At 41.2% G+C, this 19879-nt stretch overlaps 3 protein-coding genes across 4 annotated transcripts; 1 reads left to right on the forward strand and 2 right to left on the reverse strand.

The window, feature by feature from the left end:
- Positions 1–1577: 1577 nt before the first annotated feature.
- LOC115626827 (dihydropyrimidine dehydrogenase [NADP(+)]-like) lies at positions 1578–4983 on the reverse strand. Its single transcript, XM_030522308.1, has 2 exons — positions 4857–4983; positions 1578–4788 (listed from the first exon to the last, which is right to left on the reverse strand). Exons 1-2 carry the CDS (start codon positions 4965–4967, stop codon positions 1714–1716), a joined length of 3186 nt encoding a protein of 1061 aa, XP_030378168.1. The 5' UTR covers positions 4968–4983; the 3' UTR covers positions 1578–1713.
- Positions 4984–5967: 984 nt separating this feature from the next.
- LOC115626703 (DNA topoisomerase 1) lies at positions 5968–13511 on the reverse strand. The gene is made up of 8 exons (XM_030522136.1): positions 13261–13511; positions 11795–11991; positions 10776–11724; positions 10620–10702; positions 8869–9998; positions 8549–8799; positions 8277–8470; positions 5968–8213 (listed from the first exon to the last, which is right to left on the reverse strand). The coding sequence occupies exons 1-8, from the start codon at positions 13285–13287 to the stop codon at positions 8111–8113; spliced, it is 2934 nt and encodes a 977-aa protein (XP_030377996.1). The 5' UTR covers positions 13288–13511; the 3' UTR covers positions 5968–8110.
- A 367-nt stretch (positions 13512–13878) lies between these two features.
- Positions 13879–19361, forward strand: LOC115626664 (exportin-6-A). Of its 2 annotated transcripts, XM_030522082.1 has the most exons (12): positions 13879–14033; positions 14201–14724; positions 14834–14989; positions 15076–15458; positions 15802–15858; positions 15919–15998; positions 16076–16497; positions 16741–17290; positions 17356–17525; positions 17825–18034; positions 18110–18554; positions 18617–19361. In XM_030522082.1, exons 1-12 carry the CDS (start codon positions 14031–14033, stop codon positions 18692–18694), a joined length of 3078 nt encoding a protein of 1025 aa, XP_030377942.1. In that variant the 5' UTR covers positions 13879–14030; the 3' UTR covers positions 18695–19361. The 2 variants fall into 2 exon arrangements, with proteins under 2 accessions (XP_030377942.1, XP_030377941.1); XM_030522081.1 differs by having other exon boundaries at positions 15802–15998; positions 18617–19359.
- The last annotated feature ends 518 nt before the right edge of the window (positions 19362–19879 follow it).

Raw genomic sequence — 19879 nt, forward strand, 5'->3', positions numbered from 1 at the left:
CACCTAATTCTGTTTTTACACGGTGGATTGGTTCCAAAAAAAGTCGTGTAAAAAAAAAACAGCGTAAAAAAATATATTGCCCATATGTTATATTGAATCGAGCTAAATGGAATAAAGTCGTGCAACCATATATACAATTTTTCATTTTCAATCAAAACCGTGTAAAAATAGCATTAGGTGTATATATTTCTAAAGAGAGCCAAACTGTACTCTTTCCCCTTTTTATATTAGCTGCCTGGTGATGTCTCGTTTTTATGCCTGGACTGAAAGCTGGGAAAGCTTAGGGCTGCTCCAGGAAGGTACAACAAATTTATAGACGCCGATTTCGTTTGTCGCTTGTACTTATCTTCCTTATATTATAATCATTTCTTCAACAATACTGTGGCTAATTTAACAATTATTCTGGCGAACGGATCGACTCTCACCGGCTGCTCGTCTCACCACAAGTTACGCCTCAGGCTCCTACTTCTTTATCTAAAATAGGCCTACTTAGCTATGTGCTGACTGTGATTGCACTTTTGTGCCTAGTCTAGACCGTAGCCAGAAGACTTGTCTTTTGCTCATCTCGCAATCACATTCTCTGTTTGCTTCGCAGTTTTTCGTTGAATTCGCTCTCCGTTTATATTTTGCAGACTTGTCAATTTTCAAAAATCAAAAAAGAAGCCTTGCCTCCTCGTTGAAGAATCTTCCAAGAGTAGCCTTCTCTCCAATAAGCTAGTTCTTGAACTCAACGGGATCTTCCGATAAGGTGCTGCGATTTTCACGTGAGATGTTTTTTTTTTTTTTTGTTCATTCGATTCCATAGATGCCTTCTAGTAAGTTTCATTTGCATTTTGTACAAATCCTATTTATCGGGAATGGATGGTTGATTTGTTTCCAGTAGATGGGTTATTAAAAAAACACTAGTTTGAACGAAAATAGTGGACTATAATACCCGTAGTTGCCGGCGAAATAATAAAGCTATGTACCCTAGCATATAAAAACAGCTTGACTGTATACCTATGTACTTGTACATTATAGATGCATAGCATCCGAAAGTTCGATGAGTTATTGGAATAATATTTACAACATCGTAAAAGACTAATCGCAGAATCAGTTTTAAATTTAGGCTCGGAATTAATCCGATAAGCGCACCAGGCGAACATAAGTCCCTAACAAGTTCTGGATCTACACTGCAAACAATAGAAAGCAAAAGTGTACGTAGCTCTTATCAGCGCAGCTTCTCTGCCGATTTCTACAAATTGTTCTTCCCTCTCCCTCCGACTGTAATATCAGTTTGTTCCGCATTCAGAAGGTCACTAAAAAGTAAAAGTGTTGGTGGTGGGGGTGGGGTTGGGGGAGCGTCTTCAGTCCACGTTTTCGCGAGTGTGTGCGTTTGTGTGCACAACTGAACGAATGCACTTCGGGTTTGTTTACTTTCGCTTTATAAGTACGTATACTTATCTGGGCTATGATTTCTGTACGCCTAGTACAACAAGCTATTTTGATTGTCATACAACAAAAGATTCAATCCTGAACCCATAATGTTAGGATCTCCTTTGTGATGGGTGGGAAAGTACAATTGAAGATTGGAAGCGTTTCCTAAATAAAGACGATTTTATTTCAGATCAAAAGATCGACTCTATGAAACGCAAAACAAACGAATTTTTTAGCAACAATCTACCCAAAATATGGAACCTTAGCATACAAGTATTATTCAACGACTTTTCCGGTTTACTTTTTGTCCGAAGCCTGCTCGAGGACCTGCTTGGTGCTGCCGCGATTGATGACATGTGGAATCTGCTTGGGCACCATGCTGATGCAGTCGATGATGGGACAAATGGAATAGCAGAGGCAACAGCCGGTGCAATCATCTCCGACCAGGGGCTTGTGGGTCTTCTTGTCGAAAGTGATGGCCTGGTAGCCGGTATCGCAACAGGTCATGTAACACTTGCCACAATTGATGCACAGATCTTCATTGATCAGTGCCACCTTTTGCTGCTTGGGATCGAGACTCATGTAGGTGCCAATATATTTGAGGGACGCTCCGCGAACATCTTTCAGCTTGGGTGCTGGCTTTGGTTTCTGGCATTCATCTGCCGGTTGTTGCTTTTCATCAGCTGACGGTTTTGGTGCATCAACGATGGGACCCTTCTCTTTACGCATCTTGTCCAGCTGTGCCTCGCGCTGCCACAGCTCGGGCCCAAAGTAGCCCAGTGCCTGACCCTTTTCACTCTTTACCGGTGTCGTGGGCTTGCCTTTCTGGTGCAATGGTTGCGGGGGCGATTGTCCATCCCAAAATTTGCCATCCCCCGGGGGCGGGTTAGCCTTCAGATAGAGTAGCGCCCGCAAGCTAGAGCAGTAATCGCTGATTACGGCATAGTTCTGGTTCTGAACTGCCGAGGAAATCTCCAAAATGGAAGCGCCTGCATGTATATACTGTAAAGCCGTCTCGCCCGACTCAACCCCGCCCGTGCCCACCACAGTGATATTTGGCAGCTTCTTGGCTATGGCCGAGATAGCCCGTAAGGCCATGGGCCTAACTGCACTCCCGGACATGCCACCATAGGTGGTTAGCTGCTCTTTGCCCACAGCCGGCCAAGGTGTGGCATCTGCACGTAAATTCATCAAAGTGGAGACGGTATTGATGGCTGTGACGCCATTGGCACATTCCTTCTCTGCAGCCATCGCGATGTTCACAATATCCGTAATGTTTGGCGTTAATTTAACATAGAAAGGACATTGGACAGCACTGCGAACCCAACGCACTATATCGGCAACAATTGCCGGATCCTGGCCAGTTGCAAGGCCTAGACCTGATTCACCCATGCCATGGGGACAGGAAAGATTAAGTTCGAGGGCGTCCGACCCACATGCCTCGGCCGCCTTGGCCAGCTCCGTCCAATCCTCTTCATTGTGGGCGCACATGATGCTGCAGATAACAATATGCTTTGGGAAATCCTTCTTCAGCTGCGAAATGGCGCAGAACCAATACTCGGCCTTCTTCTCCGATATAACCTCAATATTCATGAACGCACCTTGATGCGGACCATAGTGATAGCCCGAGGTGGTGCCACTGACAATGCGCGGCGAGATGTTTGTCACCTCATCCTTATCCAGCACCGCCGTCTTGGTGACCACAAAGCCCCAACCCTCTTCAAAGGCACGACGGCACATCGCTGGACTCGTTGTGGGTGGTGCTGAGGCCAAGCCGAAGGGATTCAGGAACTTTAGGCCATCCACCTCAACGGATATGTCTACCTTGTCAATTTCCGTGTAGAAAAGTGGCAACATGGGTGGCTCACTGCCCGGCTTCTTTTCCTGTAGCTGCAGGTGCATGTTCCAGGCGGCCACCTTGCCATCGTTGACGGCCTCCACAACAGTGCCGCTAATTCCGGCCAAGTCCCCACCGCAATATACCTTCGGCACGCTGGTGGCCAGCGTCATCTTGTCCACCTTCACACGGTTCGACTTGTCTATTTCGAGTGGAAAGAGCGCATCCTTCACCTCGCCGGTGCCCAGCGCGGATCCGAAAGCTGAAATCACATAGTCCGTCTGAATGCTTGCAGTCTCTCCCTTTATCTTAAGCAGATTCCCCTTGCTGTCCTGAGTGGTTCGATTGAATACCACACCGGCAATCTTGTCATCACACACAACAATTTTCGTGGGCAGCATGTAGGGCAACAGTTCCACATGTTCATTGACCACGGCGTGCTCGACCTCCTCGGGCACGGCATGGATATAAGAGGTGCCGGTCATGAAGGCCACATAGACTCGTTTGGCGCCACAACGCAGTGCCGAGCAGGCACAGTCGAAGGCGGTATCTCCGGCGCCAATGACAACCACAGTTCCCTCCAACTTTGGCAGCTCTGTCTTCTTTTTCTTGCAACCCGCACAGATGCCCGGCTTGGAGGCGCGCGACACCTCTGGTAAGAATGTTTTGGAGGAATAGTAGCCCATTTCTGCTGTTAGATCCTTGAAGATGGGATTGGAAACGGGCTCGGGTAGACCCAGTCCGAGAAAGATCGCTTCGTTGCCATCGGCCAGCAGTTTAGTTACCGTTAGATCGCCACATCGCAGCTGCCGACCAAGCTCAAACTTCACGCCCAGTTGCTTGACCAGCTCCACCTCAAACCTGACCACCTCGATGGGCAGACGAAACTGCGGTATCTCCGATGCAGACAGTCCGCCCGAAAACTCATCCTTTTCATATATGGTTATGTCTTTGTAACCCAAGCGACCCAGAAAACTGGCACAGGACAGAGAGGCCGGTCCACTTCCCACCAGCGCAATCTTCTTGTCCGAATTCTTCAGCTTACTTGCCTGCGGCGAAGGGATTTGACGCACACCCATGCGTCGGAACACGTCGGTGGCAAACTGTTGCAGTCCGCCAATGTTGATGGGCCCCTCCTCTGTGGCATGGAGATTGCAGCTGCTCTGGCACAAGTCACTGGTCGGACACACCATGCCGCAGGTCAGACCCAACGGATTATCTGAGAAAATGGCCTTGGCCGCCCCATAATAATTCTTATTGGCAATCGAACAGATGAAGCTTGCAATATCCAACTGAGTGGGACAGGCCTTCTGGCAAGGCGCATCAGCACACTTAAGGCAGCGGGCGGCCTCCTTGAGTGCGGCCCGTTCCGACAATGTGCGAACCTTTACATCCTCGAAGTTGTTTAGCAGAGATGGCCGTTCCTGTAGCGCCCGTTCGCGAACTCGCATCCAACACTTCCGCTGTTCCTTGATCACAGATGTCGGCAGTACGGTACAGTTTTTCTGAACATGTGGATTCAGTTCAAGCACTTGCTGATGGAGCACCAACAGATGTTTATATATGTATATAGAAAGATCACCAAAAATACTAAATGACACACCTTTATCTCTGGCGGATCCTTGCTCATATGTTCCTGATTGGCGCTACAGTAATGCCGACAGAGTCGCCATTTAAACGGTGCGAAGACATCACGACGCGGTAAACGAATCATTTTTGGGTTTTTCGCCAGGAGATATGGATTTTAATAAACAAGTCGGGGCCTTCTATAGCCCAACTGATGTCTAACGCCTAGCCCGCCGGGTAAACTCAAATATTATACCCGACATTTTAAAAGCTGGTTCCTAAGGTGTTCCACTTAAAATTTAAATATATTTAATAAATAATCATTTGCATTCAATTTTTAAAATATCAAGACGAATCGATATAGAACCATAACAGATACATAGATTAATCAAACTAGAAACGATTAGCACAAAAATCAAAATTGTTGCGCTATGTACTTTTTCTAAGCATGGATTAAGATTTGGGCAAAAATCACAACATAATGACTTCGTAACCAAACCAGGTATTTTTTTATTATTCTTTATATTAGTTTATTTCAGAGGAGTGGATGCGGGTATAAGAGGTCTTAGAACACGAGTGAATCACTAGTTCCACGAACCATTCTTCAGGCCAATAAACACAATAGTTTCCGGAATTAAGAATTTTGCATAGTTTGTATTCGAAAATAGGAACAGAACAGGCGTAATGATAAAACATCTCAATTGAAAACTTAAATTATTATTCTTTTATTGATAGTTTATATTAGATTTTCATTAAATTCTAAAACGTTCAATACTCAAGACCTTCATTTGCAAGATCATTTAATTCAATAAAACAATTTGAAATTAATACTAAAATTTTATAAAAAAAAAAAAAAACTAAATAAACAAAGAAAAAGAAAAACGTGAAATAGAGGCAATTTGTGGAAAATATACAATATTTGAATGCAAAAGAAAACTACTTAAGAAATATTTCATAAGAAAACTTAAAAATGTAAGAACTATTCTAGTTTTTAAAACAATAAAGTGGTCTCGGTATTCATGTTCAAACATTGCTCCTCTAGCATTTTCAATTCAGTTTTGGCTAAGCGATTTTCAATAAAGCATACACTCCCAATATCGATAAGGACGTGTCATTGGTTGCCTGAGTGCAATTGAAACGCATCTTGCTTTAAATATAAGTTGTATTTATATTTGCATCATTCCATTACATTTAGCTTAGAAGTACATTTGTTTTTTAAAATAGTTTTTGTTTATATTTTTCGGCTTCACTTTTGTGGTTTTGCTTATATCAATAATATAATATGCCAGTTTATGTGTGAGTTAGTTGGATGTGTAGGTGTGTGTGTGTGTTTCAACTTGTTGGTGAGTGAAAATACACTATCGCACATGTTGCCTTTTTAAAGCGTTACGACAATTAAAATTAAATTTATTTTTAAAATGTGTGTATGTGTGAGGGTCTTTGACATATGTGTATGTATTTATGCGCACATATTTATGCGTGTATATAATTACGATTGAATTCATATATGTAGGTTTAGTATTTTAGAACGTTTAGCTCTCTTAAAATTTATGCTAAGGGGGGCCTTTTCACATCTCTCTTTTCAAATTTATTTTAATGCAACATTTACGTAAATATGTTGTTGAGTATACATATATGTGTGTCTGTGTGTGTGTGCATCATTTATACATACGCACACTACCAGTAATTAGCATAGTTAAAATACAACTACATACATACATCATTTGACCAAATCATTTGATTTTTTTTCTTTGCTTTTCAAATCAAGGTTTTCTTTATGCATTTTGAAAGTGCCTTTATGTTGAGTTTTTACAGTTTTTCTATTTATTTTCGTTTTCTTTTAGCTTAATTGCACGTATTATAAATCTATATGTATACACTTTTTAGCCTAATTTTATTTTCGACTGTTTGTAACCATTGTTTATTCTTGTTGCGCTGCTGCTTTTGGTTCATTGATTGTTAGCATTTTATATTATTGTTGTTTGTGTCTCTGTGTGTCTTCTAAATTAAACAGAATTTGAAACCTGTCTATGTATAATCTATGCTTTTATACATATTAATGGTTAGGTATGTGTGTATATGGTAATGATATAAAATTCTAATGACGGCCACAAAAATCTCACTTAAAAATATACATTTATTTTTTACAGGCGCAAAGAAATTTTGGTAATCAATGAACGTTATGTAAAACGCTTGGCTTGTTTAAAAAAAATCAAAGTACACAAGTAAGGGTACAACTTACGTCTGTGTGTGTGGTACAAAATAAATACATAATATGTATTGTTTTATATGTATCGATTTGATTTTTTCTTGTTTTAGTTAATTTTTCCTCTTGATGCTAAAAGAGTGGCAGCGTCCCAGCCATTGCGGCATTTCCGGCAACGGCAGCTGCGGTATCGCCGCTTATTTTGTTTTGCGCTCAACGTTGTTTTCAATTTCAATAAATTATGCTACACTAAAGTGGGCTACTAAGTTCTCTGCACTTACAACTTAATGTACATATACCATACATACATATCATATGTAATAATAATGGTAATTTAATTAGTTTTTTTTAATTATTATATATGCATATGTGATTTTTCTCTTCTATATATATAAATATATATATATATTTGTAAAAAAAAAAACTTCTTTTGCTAAACAAAAATCAACTACAAGTAAACATAGAATAAGTGAAAAGTATTATCTCAATTGTGTAACTCTTTCATACAGCTTTAAAGGTAAGAATTTTACATTTTAATCAATATACAAATATTCATAAAGGTGGAGGTGCACATACAGCTAGACAATTGTTGGTTGCTTGTGTGAAAAGTGTCTGCCAAGTTAAACTTTAGCGTAGTGCCCACTTGAATAAATAAATGTTGTCGTTCCTGTCTGTATATGATTGTGTTCTATTTGTAAAAGTGTCGCCACCAACTGCAGGCACACTCCAACCCTTATTTCTCTGTCAATGCGAGTGTCTGTGTTTTCTTCATTTTTTTTGTTTTGTTTTTTTTTTTTTGTTTGAAAGTTTTCATTTTTAGTTATTTTCTATATTTGTAGTACATTAATTGCATACATATACATCATGTACACAAACACACGTACTTGCAACGAGACCATCCCAATAATCCCGAACATATACAATTTCTGCATACGACAGAATAGCTACTAGCTACACTATCGGGCATTTGGTCAGCTGTTGATTTTTTTTGGTGGGTGTGGAGTTGCTTTGTTGGATTTTTGTAAACGAGCTGCAAATTTTGATCCGTTTCATTACCCATCATTGTGTACTCGGAGCAGACTAATTTAAAAACGATAATTCTCATCGGCCATGTGGATGGCCCAAAGAAATTTGGTTCTTTGCGTTTTGTTAAATATTTTTTCAATCGGTACACCATGTTTTTTACACCTACGAATAAAACAAACATATTAATAGGCGGATGGACATGATATGTATAGATTGTTGGCTTACCAAGCAACAGATATACGTGGGTCAAGATAATTTAGTTTGGATGTGCCCAAGGCAATGGTCTTATTCTCATCTCTATCAGTCTCTTGTAGTTCCAGTTTCTTCAGCTGCTCCTTTAAACGCTCTAATTGTTTGGCCTTTTTATCGGCATTCACCTTCTCCTTAACGGACCCACGTTTTGCGGCCTTTTTCAAATCCTATACATTTTGAACAATAACAAATGGTTTTTGATTCTTTTGTGGCTCAATAAACCCATAACCCAGTTTCTAACTCACATGATATTCGGCCTCACAGTCATCAATAGCATTGCGCTTGGCGTTTATTTTCTCCTTCAGATTTTCCATGGACTTCTGATGACTTTTCGGTACTGAACGTTGATGGTTACATAGAATAGCCACCGCACGATTGGCTCGGTTGTAGGCAAGCAGCTTCTCGTGTACAGATGCATTGGTATCGGTCAGCAGATCCAATTGATTTTGTAGCGTAATTGAAGCATTGTATGTACGAAATACTTTAGCAGTAAGTCCTGCAAAGATAATGCACAAGAACATATTGATCAATCAAGTGTTTAGGTAGTGTAGACATCTTCACTTACCATCCATTAGTTCTTTTAGATGCTCGTTGAGCACTTGTGTGTTAAGACGATCGAATAAATCATCGCCCTCCTTCTTGTTCTCCATGAACAGCTCCAAATTTTTGAACACACGCTTCTCCACTTCCACCTCATTGTAGTAGCGAATGGAATCCTTACCGGGGAAGTCAAATACGACCACGTTCTCTTTTCCGTTGAGCTCTTTATGCAATTGCACGTGTTCTACACGCAGTGAACAGCAACCAACGGTGTCGGCCTGATCCTCATCCTTTTCGTTACCCGCTCTTAGTGCCAATTTATCGATGAAATATAGTGCGACGGCACGCTGACGTACACGCATCTCCTTGGATTTCCATTCATCGCGATAAGTGGCCCGTATTTTGTCAATGCACTTTTCCAGGCGACGTGCTGTCTCATATTTAATGTGATCTTTTTCACCTTTCAACTTTGAGGAAGGATTCAACATAATGTATTTAACCTGACCCTGTACATTCTCAACCCATGAGGCTAACCAGGTGACGGTATTATCATGGCGCACCTCTTTCCAGCGTTGACCGGCTGGTGGCGTCGGGATTACTGAGTGTTTCCCACAATTGATGGACACATCGCAGGCTTGAATACGTCGCTTGATCATGCCCATCTTTGGATGTTCGCCACGACCACGAAATAGACCTGGCGGTTCCAAACGAAAATTACCGATTTTCTCTTTATGTCCATCTATCATGCAAAAACCATATTCTTTAATAAGTGCTTCGTTTTCATTCTTTTTGGCCAGCTTCTCTTCTTTTGTTGCCGCTTTGCGTTTCTCCGATTCGGCCTGGAAGAAATCGTGCATTTCTTTGAAATTACACTTTCTAAAGTCTTTGATAATCTCGCGCTCTTTCGAGGTCATTGTCTTGCGGAAATCCTTGAAGAAATTGTTATTGAAGACATCCTTGGTGCAATAATCATGATTTAACATTTTTGCATAGAATGTGGCTGCCTCTTCTGTCTCTTCACAGAGCTCCATCGGCTTGCCATCGTAATAGAAGCGAACGTTGTGTGGCACGCGTTCGTAAAGTGGTGGAAAGACGGGACCTTTGTGTTCAAGCGTCGACCATTTGACTCCATCTTCACGCTTCTCCTCCTCCCACCTTGAATAGAGATGCAAAGTAGAGCATTTATTAGCTTTAGTAGGGGACTTGTGGCCCACTTTTTTTGTATTCCTCGCAATTGTAGCGTATGGAGCAGCAGATATAGCCACACAATAAGTGCTATTAAAAATTAGACAAATGCTCCGCTTTCGAACAATAACGGAAAGTGCTGATGTTGTTATTGTTGCCATTTGCATTCGTTCGGTGTGTTTGTGGCACACACACAAATTACGCAAAGCAAAGGTAATTTTCGTTTGCCTGAGACATAACCTCAATATGCCTTCTGCAAGACCATTTGGGCAAACAGCTGATTTTGTGTGCGCACTATTGTGAATAGCAAAAAAAAATTCTGCTGCCACTGTGACTTTCAAAATGTAGGTCAGTGACATTCAAACTCCACACATACATAAAACCATGTACACTCATATGCGAACAGCACTTTTAAAACTTGAAGCAGCAAAAAATGTGGATGAAACAAAACAATTGCCAACATTACGGTTTTAAATTGCGTTCGCGTGGGCAGCGATTACTGTTCTGTAGCTGATTAAGTTCCCTTATTGTATTATTGATTGCCCGATTTATATTGTCCCTTCAACTTAATAAATGATCGTATATAATTACCATCTCCACACTTCCTCCTCCTCTTCCTTTTTGTTTTTTCGTTTTGTGGGAGACACAAGCTCTGCTTTAATATCGGAGGGTTCCTATGAAATGCAAACACAAAATGTACGGTGAATTTTTGAGCGAGCTCCCTTAGTTTTGGCTTATGCTCCTTACCTTTTTGACCTTCTTCTTTTTGGGCTTAGTACTTCCATTTTCATCGTCGAATTCTTCCTTGGGGCGCTTCTTTTTATTCTTTTCCTTGGCCTCTTTTTTGATCCTCTTGCGCGCCAGCAGCGGAATGTCATCATCATCGTTTTCCTCCTCATCATCATTGATCACCTGTTTGCGTTTACGCATAGCCAACGGCACATCCTCTTCATCATCTACTTCGCCGAAATCGTTCAATGCGCTATCGTCCTCTGTATAGGTGGCCTCCTGCTTCAACACAAATGGTGGCTCATCGGCTCTGAACTGCGACATAGAGTAATCACAGGAGCTGGCCTGCGATAAGTTGAAGCTCTCCTCCTCCTTCTTAATCTCACCGAAACTCTCCTCATAGCCGTTTTTATAGCCACCGTTGTCGGTGGCATCGATGCCATTGCTTAGGGCTGGGGCAGGATCGTACAGAGCGGTATGGTGCAAAGGATCAATGTTGTTGGTTTCATGAGGCGGCTGTGAAACAGGTTCCGGTTTAACAAATACACCATCATATGAGGGTTCTTTCGAGGATGAGCTGTGTTTCGAACTGGAATGTTTATTTTTGGATGACGACGATGAGGAAGATGATGAGCTCTTATGACTGCGGTCTTTATCGCGCGAACTGGATGAAGACGAGGACTTGTGATCCCGGTGTTTGTCCTTAGATGAACTGGATGAGCTGCTGCTGCGCTCCTTCTCGCGATCACGATCTTTATCGCGCCGCTCTTTATCCTTGGACGAGCTTTTGTGATGACTGGACGAGGACGACGATGAGGAGGACTTGTGCTTGCTGCTATCTTTATCGCGATGACTCGACGATGATGATGAGCTGCGATGAGAATTGCTGCCATCGCGCTCCTTATCCCGATGCTTATCCTTGCCGCTCGAAGAGCTACTACTACTACTCTTATGTCTATCCTTATCGCTGCAAACAAATTGAAGAAGCTGATGTAGGGAGTATGTGCAACTGAAAGCACCAGCTTACGGAGACTTACCGACTGCTGCTGCTACTTTTATGATCCTTGGAACTAGAAGAGCTTGAACTTTTATGCTCGCGGTCCTTATCACGATGCTTATCTTTGCTGGAAGATTTATGCTTACTGCTACCGCTACTACCGCTATGGTGGTGACCATTGGTGGTCACACCATTCGATTGCACTTCGCAGCTGCCACCATTTTGTGCGTGGATAGTCTACAAGAGAGATAAAGTGGAGGAAATTCTTGAAAATCAGGAAATGTATCACGTCGGAGGCTGTGGTTGGTAACAAATACCTGTGTGATCACTTTTAACATAATGTATTTACGACTATTAGATTTATAATTTACATATTATTTATAAAATTGGATAGCATTTAAGTGTTGTTTTGTTTTACTTTGCTTCGCCAACTAATGGGAAATCTACAAGCACACACCACGTGGTGGAAATCAACCCTAATATTATGGGTTTTGTTGTTGCTGTGGCCAGATGCGAAAGAAAATTTATGGAAGCAAGAAGAAGCAGTGCTTTGCGGACAGGAAATGTTCCTCCTGCTCACCGTTTTCTTTACCATTTCGATGCAAACAATGGCACATATACATATAAACAAATGTATGCATATACATACATATTTACTTATGTATAGGCATAATGGAATACAGAAAAAGTTTGTGACGTCTACGCTTTTTGGATCATAATTTCACCGTGCGCCATGCTACAGATTAATGATTATTTTATGTGTTAATAGTCTGTCTGGGAAACTAATGTGTGCGGTCGTACATATCAAGATTAAAAGTATTGCCATAATAATGCGGCAACTGCACCTAAAGTACTGACACAGGGTGGCACAGCAATTGCAGCTATATACATATGTACATGCACTGCTATATGTGATAATAGCCATTCATACATACATACATATGTACTACTTGATTTAGTAGAAAGAATTATCTAAGCAGCGCATTGTCATTGTTGCCTATTAAAATGTATGCATATTAAATAATTGTATATAGCAAAATAACATACATACATATGTACATGCGCACGTACTTTCGGCAAATGAATGCGTTACAGTTTCGTTTTACATACATAGATACAACAAAAAACACATGTGATTTTGGCACCCTGTGCCAAATACACACTGTAAACGTCTGGTCGTCGCATTCGTGGTTTGTGTCTGTGCTAAAAAAAAGGCACCATTACGGGGAATACTGTGCGGTATCATGCCGGGGGGGACCACTGCTGCGGCTGCTTGCTTTGGTGCTTGCATTGTCGCCATTTTCGTAAATTACTAAAAGACCTTTTTACGCTTTTATTCAAATGAATACTATTTGTGCACGATTACATTGTGATATGCGCCAACCGAGCACTAAGCAGCACACACAATTAATTAATATACGAATATGTATATAATACGATTGCACTTTTGATGCATTTGCCATGGAAAATTATATAAAAATAAAAAAAAGTCTCGAAATTACTTACATTTTCAGCAGCCACATCCCCACTCATTTTGCACGAATTTCTACTTAACCAGCGCGACTTGGCTTTACCTTCACTGTGTTTGCTTTAGCTGCGGCAATAGTCTTCAATTATTTTACGCTCTGGTATAAGTTAATCAATGCTGTTTGTATTTACTGCGAGATAATACAATTTTTTAGCACTTAGAAAAAGTCTTTCTCTGAGTAGTCTGCCTTCACCTTACAGCGCGCAGCGGCCACGCGAACACGTTCGATTCCGAATCTATTTCGAACTGTACTGCGGTTTAGTGATGTACAAGGCCATCGATGCAACGATGCTTCCGATATTTCGAAGTCTAGGTTTGTTGCCAACGATTATCCATTGCGGTATCGCCGACATATTTAGAAACTGCTAAAACACCTGTTTGCTATGACTTCACAAAAATAGCGCAATCAGCTAAGTATTCTTTTTATTGGACAAAGTAGAATCAAACAGGTGGATAACCAACGATGGATCAATTATTATCTGCTGATTTTCGAAAGTACTTGGTGCATAAGTCTGACACCACTGGTGCGTTTTATAGTGCTGGTAAACGAAAGTAGTTAAAAACCGTCGGCTACTATCGATACATCAGATTGAAGGTATCAGCAGCATCGATGTTACAAAGAAAATTAACATGAAATTTGTTAAAATACACTGCTAATCTAAATAATACTCTGCAGCAATTATAACAATTGCACTGAGCACAAGCACACTTTGGGGGGGTCGCGCACACGTTCTGCCGCACCGAGAAAATGGTAAGTACCCTCCTACAGCCAATATGACGACCCACGACCATTGACAATGACAACGACAACAGGGCGGCTGACTGCTGATTCAGAGCTCGATTTCTTTATGCCTCCGCTACATTATTGCTAATACACCGCACCCATTTGTGCTTTAATTAACTTTTATCATACAACAGCATGCTGCATCAATGACGTCGGTGGAGGTGCTGTTGCACGAATTTTATCAACCGACAACGAGCAATGCGCGCAAACGTGAAATCGAAACGAATCTGCTGGCGTTCAAGTCGCAACCAGAAGCATGGCAGTTGTGCTTGCGCGTGGCGTCCAGCAACAGTTTTGCCGAGAATCAATTCCTTTGGTTCTTTAGTACCTCGACGCTGGAGCACACCATCATCCGGCGCTGGGCACATTTGACGGCCGCAGATCGCACGATGTTACGTGAAACGCTATGGAACACCTACGCACAATTGGGGGCAGCGGCGAACGGTGCGCGACGACATCGCGACACATTAGCACAGTTGATCGCACTGATGGGAAAACGTGAGTTTCCCGAACAGGATCCCAATTATGTGCAACATTGCATTGAGTTGACCAAAACCCGGTTCGCTCTGGGTATTAATCTGCTTCGTATTACGTCCGAGGAGGTGGTTAGCAATCGGGGCGATTTAACCACCGAATGGAAACAGTACTTCTATTCCTGGTAAGCTCACATATTAGCAAAGGCGCTTACAAGTTTATTTTCAATGTGACTTATTATATCTGTCTATCTCCTGTGGACCTTTCGTTCCCCACTTTGTTTATGTGTTCAGCATTACCATGTGTATACCCGATGTCATGGACTTAGTCACCAAATATTTACTAATCTCCGTTTGTCATATCAATGGTAAAGACATACATACGACCATACCAAACACTCTCATGGATTTTAGTCTAACCTCAGCGCTGCCAAATGACAATCAACTAAGGTAGGTGATTGGACAACACTCTATCCACCCTATTATAGGCATGTCTAAAAAATCACAAATATCTCTCTGTTTAATGACTGTTACAGTTCCTCTATACTGGAGCTGCTCAGCTGCGTGCAGCATTTAGTCTCCTGGATACGCACCGACCTGATCTCGGAGTATTTCCTAATGAGTATACTTGATCTATCGCAATGGCGTCCAGCCCACGAACCCATTTCATTGGGCGCCCTCTCGGTGCTAAATGAGCTGCTGTATCTTCAAAAGCCCCTACCATATGCGGGTACTCTCATGACGGGTGTCAGCGGACTGCTGGAACAGCACAATACCACTAAACAGCAGAGTGAAATGTATAGCGATAAATTTCGAGAGCTGCTGCGTCTCTATACCACGAAGTATGCTGGCAAGCTCCTGTTAGAGCCTGAACTGCTCGAGTCATTTCTCAAATCGCTCTATGATTGCACCATTGAAAGTAAGTAGTAGTTACCCATTTTAATAATACTATAAAACTAGACAGACCCCACATTAAAATAGCTGCTAAATGTCATATAACAAAGCAGTATTAAACCAAAAGAAAACATTATAGAAAAGCAAAATCGTTAAATATGTATACAAAGCTGTTTTGTTTATTTCTATTCCATGTTAAGTTGTATCATACATATGTACCATATCGACGCTTATTTATCTGAAGTTATCATTATGCTGCGATAAGATAAGATAGCTGAAAAGTTAATATAAATTCATGACAATACTTAAAACTATAGAAATTGATTTTTAAAAAACCATTATACTAAATATAATGAGTTTATTTTCAGAGCATGGCGCTTTAGACTTTACTGAGAAACTGGACATTTGGGTGCCCATTATTAAAGGTATAGCTCAGCAGGGTGGCAAGATGACGCGTAATCATAATGTTTTACTGCAACTTGTAGCCGAGATAATGCGTCGCACACAATTTGAACATAATAAATCAGAGCTGGAGCTCCTGGATAACGAGCTCATGGAGGATAATGTGAGCATTTAAAAAATTTTGTGACTCCTCAAATCGTTTCATGGAATTTTGTTTGTTTTCTATTCTTTTTCAAACAGTCACCCACTGAATGGCAACAATATGTGGACCAATGTTTCGAGTGCTTAGCACTTTTGGCCAGTACACGTGGTGCCAATGTCGTCTTCGCGCAAGTTTTTGGCCACTGGTCCCGCCCTCATCTCTATTTGCTATCCATTGAGCATGCGCTTGACCATGAGCGTCCGATGGAGGTGGCGCGTAAATTAAAATGTGCCAGTTTTGGTGAGCACTTGCGTGATTTTGCGACAGTGTGCCAGGCTGTGGTCAGATTAGCGCCTTTAATGGATCCTAGTGCTATGTCGCCCGAGGATAGCAGGGAGGTGGAGTGCCAGATGCAAATGCTGACGGATAGTCTATTGCAGACGCTCCAGCTGTTGGCTAACAATAAAATCAATAGCTTCGATGTGGACAAGACGAGCTTTCAGACTGATTTAGATAACCTGTAAGTATAAAATACACTTATCTCCCTCCTCTCCAATTGACAACATTTGAAGGATATTTTTAATTATAAAAGTCAACGTGGTTATGTCTGTGTCTAAATGCCTTTATGTGCCTATTAAGATGCGAAGTTTTTACTAATTTTTGCTTTCTATTGGACCTATATATTAATACCTATTATAGATTCAACGACTCGACTTATTTTAAATAATTTTTTACTGCGTTTCCATGTATCTTTTCTTCTTAGTTACGCTCAAGTTTTGCTGGCCATACGTAGCATCTTTCCGCTGTCGAAAACGCTCAATAGCGACGAGCTGCTGCATCGTCTCTTTGCCATGCTGGGCAGCATATTTGTGTGCAACAATGCCCTAGTCGTTGTTTCGCCAATTGTGCAGCAAGCGGCCAGCGAGCTGCTGCTCTTTATATCGACTGTGATACGGCCCAAGTGTCTGCTTGAGATAGCGCAAATCCAAAGTCTGTTGCAGGCAGGCCCACGCCTGGGCACGCAGCTGCCTCGTCAGGTGAGCATCAACATACAGATCAGCTTGGTGAGCTATATGGTGTTGCCGTGGAAGTGTGTGCCAGAGGCGCAACAGGACTACCAGCGACGGCTGTGGATGCTGCGGGAATATATCGATGGCTTGGCGCAGCATTTTCTCGAGCTGGATTTGGCGCTAGCAGGAGAGACTAAAGTGGCGGCTACTACTCTCAGTTTGTTGGGTACATTCACGGCATTGATTGAGTACTTCAAGGCATCAAGTGGCAATGCCAAGGACATGCTGGCCAGCACATTCAAGGTACACATGCAATTGTTCAAACAATTGTTTTGAATTGAATAACAATGTATTTGTTTCATTTGTAGCCCATACTAACTAAGGCGCTGGTGATCTTTAATACCTATGGCCTGAGCAGCATTGCCATGGCCATCACAGTGGCTGAATTCAGTCTGAGCATGCTCCGCACACTGCCCACACATCTGGGCGCACAGTTTATTAAGGAAATGATAACTTTATTCATCAATGTTAGCAGCAGGTAGGTCTGACACACGTTTACAAACAATATGCAGATCTGAGGCTGACCAACATACTGTCTAGTTTATTAATAAGTTTTATGGAGTCGATGGTCTTTTATTTTTTATTTCTTGGTAAAAGAAAAACATCTCATTGCACATAATATTTCTTGAGTTATAGTAAAGTAATTTTTGAAAAAATTAAGACGAAATATTGCCTCTTTTTATAGCAATCGTTAAGTCTTTGGTCTGCCATTCCTTTCTCTTGTAAGTCTTGCCATATAACCATCTCTCTCTTACTTGTGTTTAAAATTATTCGCAGGGAACAATTGACGTTGAGTCGCTTGGCAGTCATGGAGAAGGTGCTGCAAATGTTTCAGCTGATTGTCGAACAGCCGGGAAGTGTTTCATTGGGTCTGTTGCCCTCGATACTGGACTTTAGCGCGCAACAGATTCTGCCGTTGCTGCAACAACAGCATGTGGCAACGGACAGTAGCGAGATCATTAGTCTCCTCTATGCGCTCTTCGACAGGTGGGAGACAGCAAACGCGTTGCTTGTTAAACTTGATTGTTAAGTGTTTTTTGTTATTGTTGTTTTTATCCATAGCGTGCTCACCTGTAAGTGGCAATTTTTCTATAAGAATCAACTGACGAATGGTCATAACGGCGGCGGCAGTAATGGCTTGCACAATTTTAACTGCAGCGACAATTTGCACCCGGAACACTTTATGGCCATATTCAATGCCTATGGGCAAATGCTTGTTAGTGGAACAGATCCTAGCAATGTGCGCAGTGTGCTACTCTCCATGCAGAATGTGAACGAGCGTAGCCGTCTGTATCAGCGGGCCCTGTTCAAGGAGCAGTTGTTGGGATCCTTTCAGCGTGCGCTGCTTAATTTACTACTGACTGGGGAGGGAGCGTTGCATTTCGATTTGATTGCCCAGGCCCTGTATGCGATGGGTCAGGTCGACCGGAGGCAGTTGCATGAGAGCTTTGCCAATGCAGCGTTGCCGGTGACGCAAACGGCGCTCGAAGAGATTTGCCAGACAAGTGTAAGTTGAAATCATAAAAACGTGCGCGAGCTATAATTTATATTTTTTCTTACCTATTGCAGGACATTCCAACGTTTACTCAGAAATTGACGCAACTCATGCAGGATGCTCATTGTGTGCATCTTACGGAGACGGCGTAGACAATATTAAATCGCTTAGGAACTGTATGTGTGTGTGTGATTGTGATTGCGTGTTTCAGTGGCTTAGTGTGCTGTACATAGAGTGGACTTTTATGCTTTTCTTTTCTCTCAAATCGTCCTGTTTTCCGCCCCATGCATCATGATATACGCTCTCGCCTGTTCTATAATTTTAAGCATTATTCATGTACTGCTAATATGTATGCCATACTTCGAGCTTGGCCGCCTAAATGCCTGGCCTCTCCTCTCCTCTATTGTGTCATTGCTCAGATTTTATGCTCTTATATTTAAAGGAAATGTTTATTTGATCTTCCCATATGTGTACATTGTATGGCGGCCTGCAAGAACTGCAACAATGCCTGGAACGCCTGCTATTTCGTATTTTGAAGTACATATACTATTTTATTTTATTTGATTTTTTTTTTACAATATCTGTGGTCAAAGGGCGCAACACGGCTGTGTTGTGCTCACGAAATTTGTTTATGTATGTGAAAGTCTGCCAAAATTCATTTCAATTTATAAAAGACAATGCTAGTTTTTAATTTTTAAAATAATTCCGAGGATTAGAATAAATGCAATTAAATGTGTACTATTTTAAATACATAATTATAAATATATATATACTAGTGATATGCGTCAGTTCTGGTTTTTGTTTAAATGCAATTCAAAAAAGTCATGTTTACTTTTAGCGATTTATGTATAAATTACAATTTATATATATATATATATATATATATATATATATATATATATATATATATATATATATTATATTATAACTACATATATATACATATATGCTTAACATAAACATAAATCACATCAAGAATTATTAATTTATTACACAAAATCTTCACATTTTTATCGTAATACGAACGAAAGGTGTAATTAATAATACTTATTAGTTTTAAGCAATAATCAAAAGTTCAATAAATGCGTAAACAATTTTTACAATTTATGTACGCGGTTATTGCAATGCGTTACCAATTCAGTGGAACAGAGCCGCCCTTTGCGAAAAGATCCATCAATGCAATTATATCTTGCTGTGTAAATTGAAAAAAAAGTTTTTAAATTCTTGTTTAACAAAGGCTGCGCAGCTGAATACATTTTTTAAAGCGCAAGGTGTTGTGTATTTAAACTTTTTTAGATGTTTCACTAAATATTTGCGAGTTACCTTCAACACACAGT

Source organism: Scaptodrosophila lebanonensis, unplaced genomic scaffold (genome assembly GCF_003285725.1).
Source record: "Scaptodrosophila lebanonensis strain 11010-0011.00,11010-0021.00 unplaced genomic scaffold, SlebRS2 tig00000089-arrow-pilon, whole genome shotgun sequence".
NCBI classification, from domain to species: domain Eukaryota; kingdom Metazoa; phylum Arthropoda; class Insecta; order Diptera; family Drosophilidae; genus Scaptodrosophila; species Scaptodrosophila lebanonensis.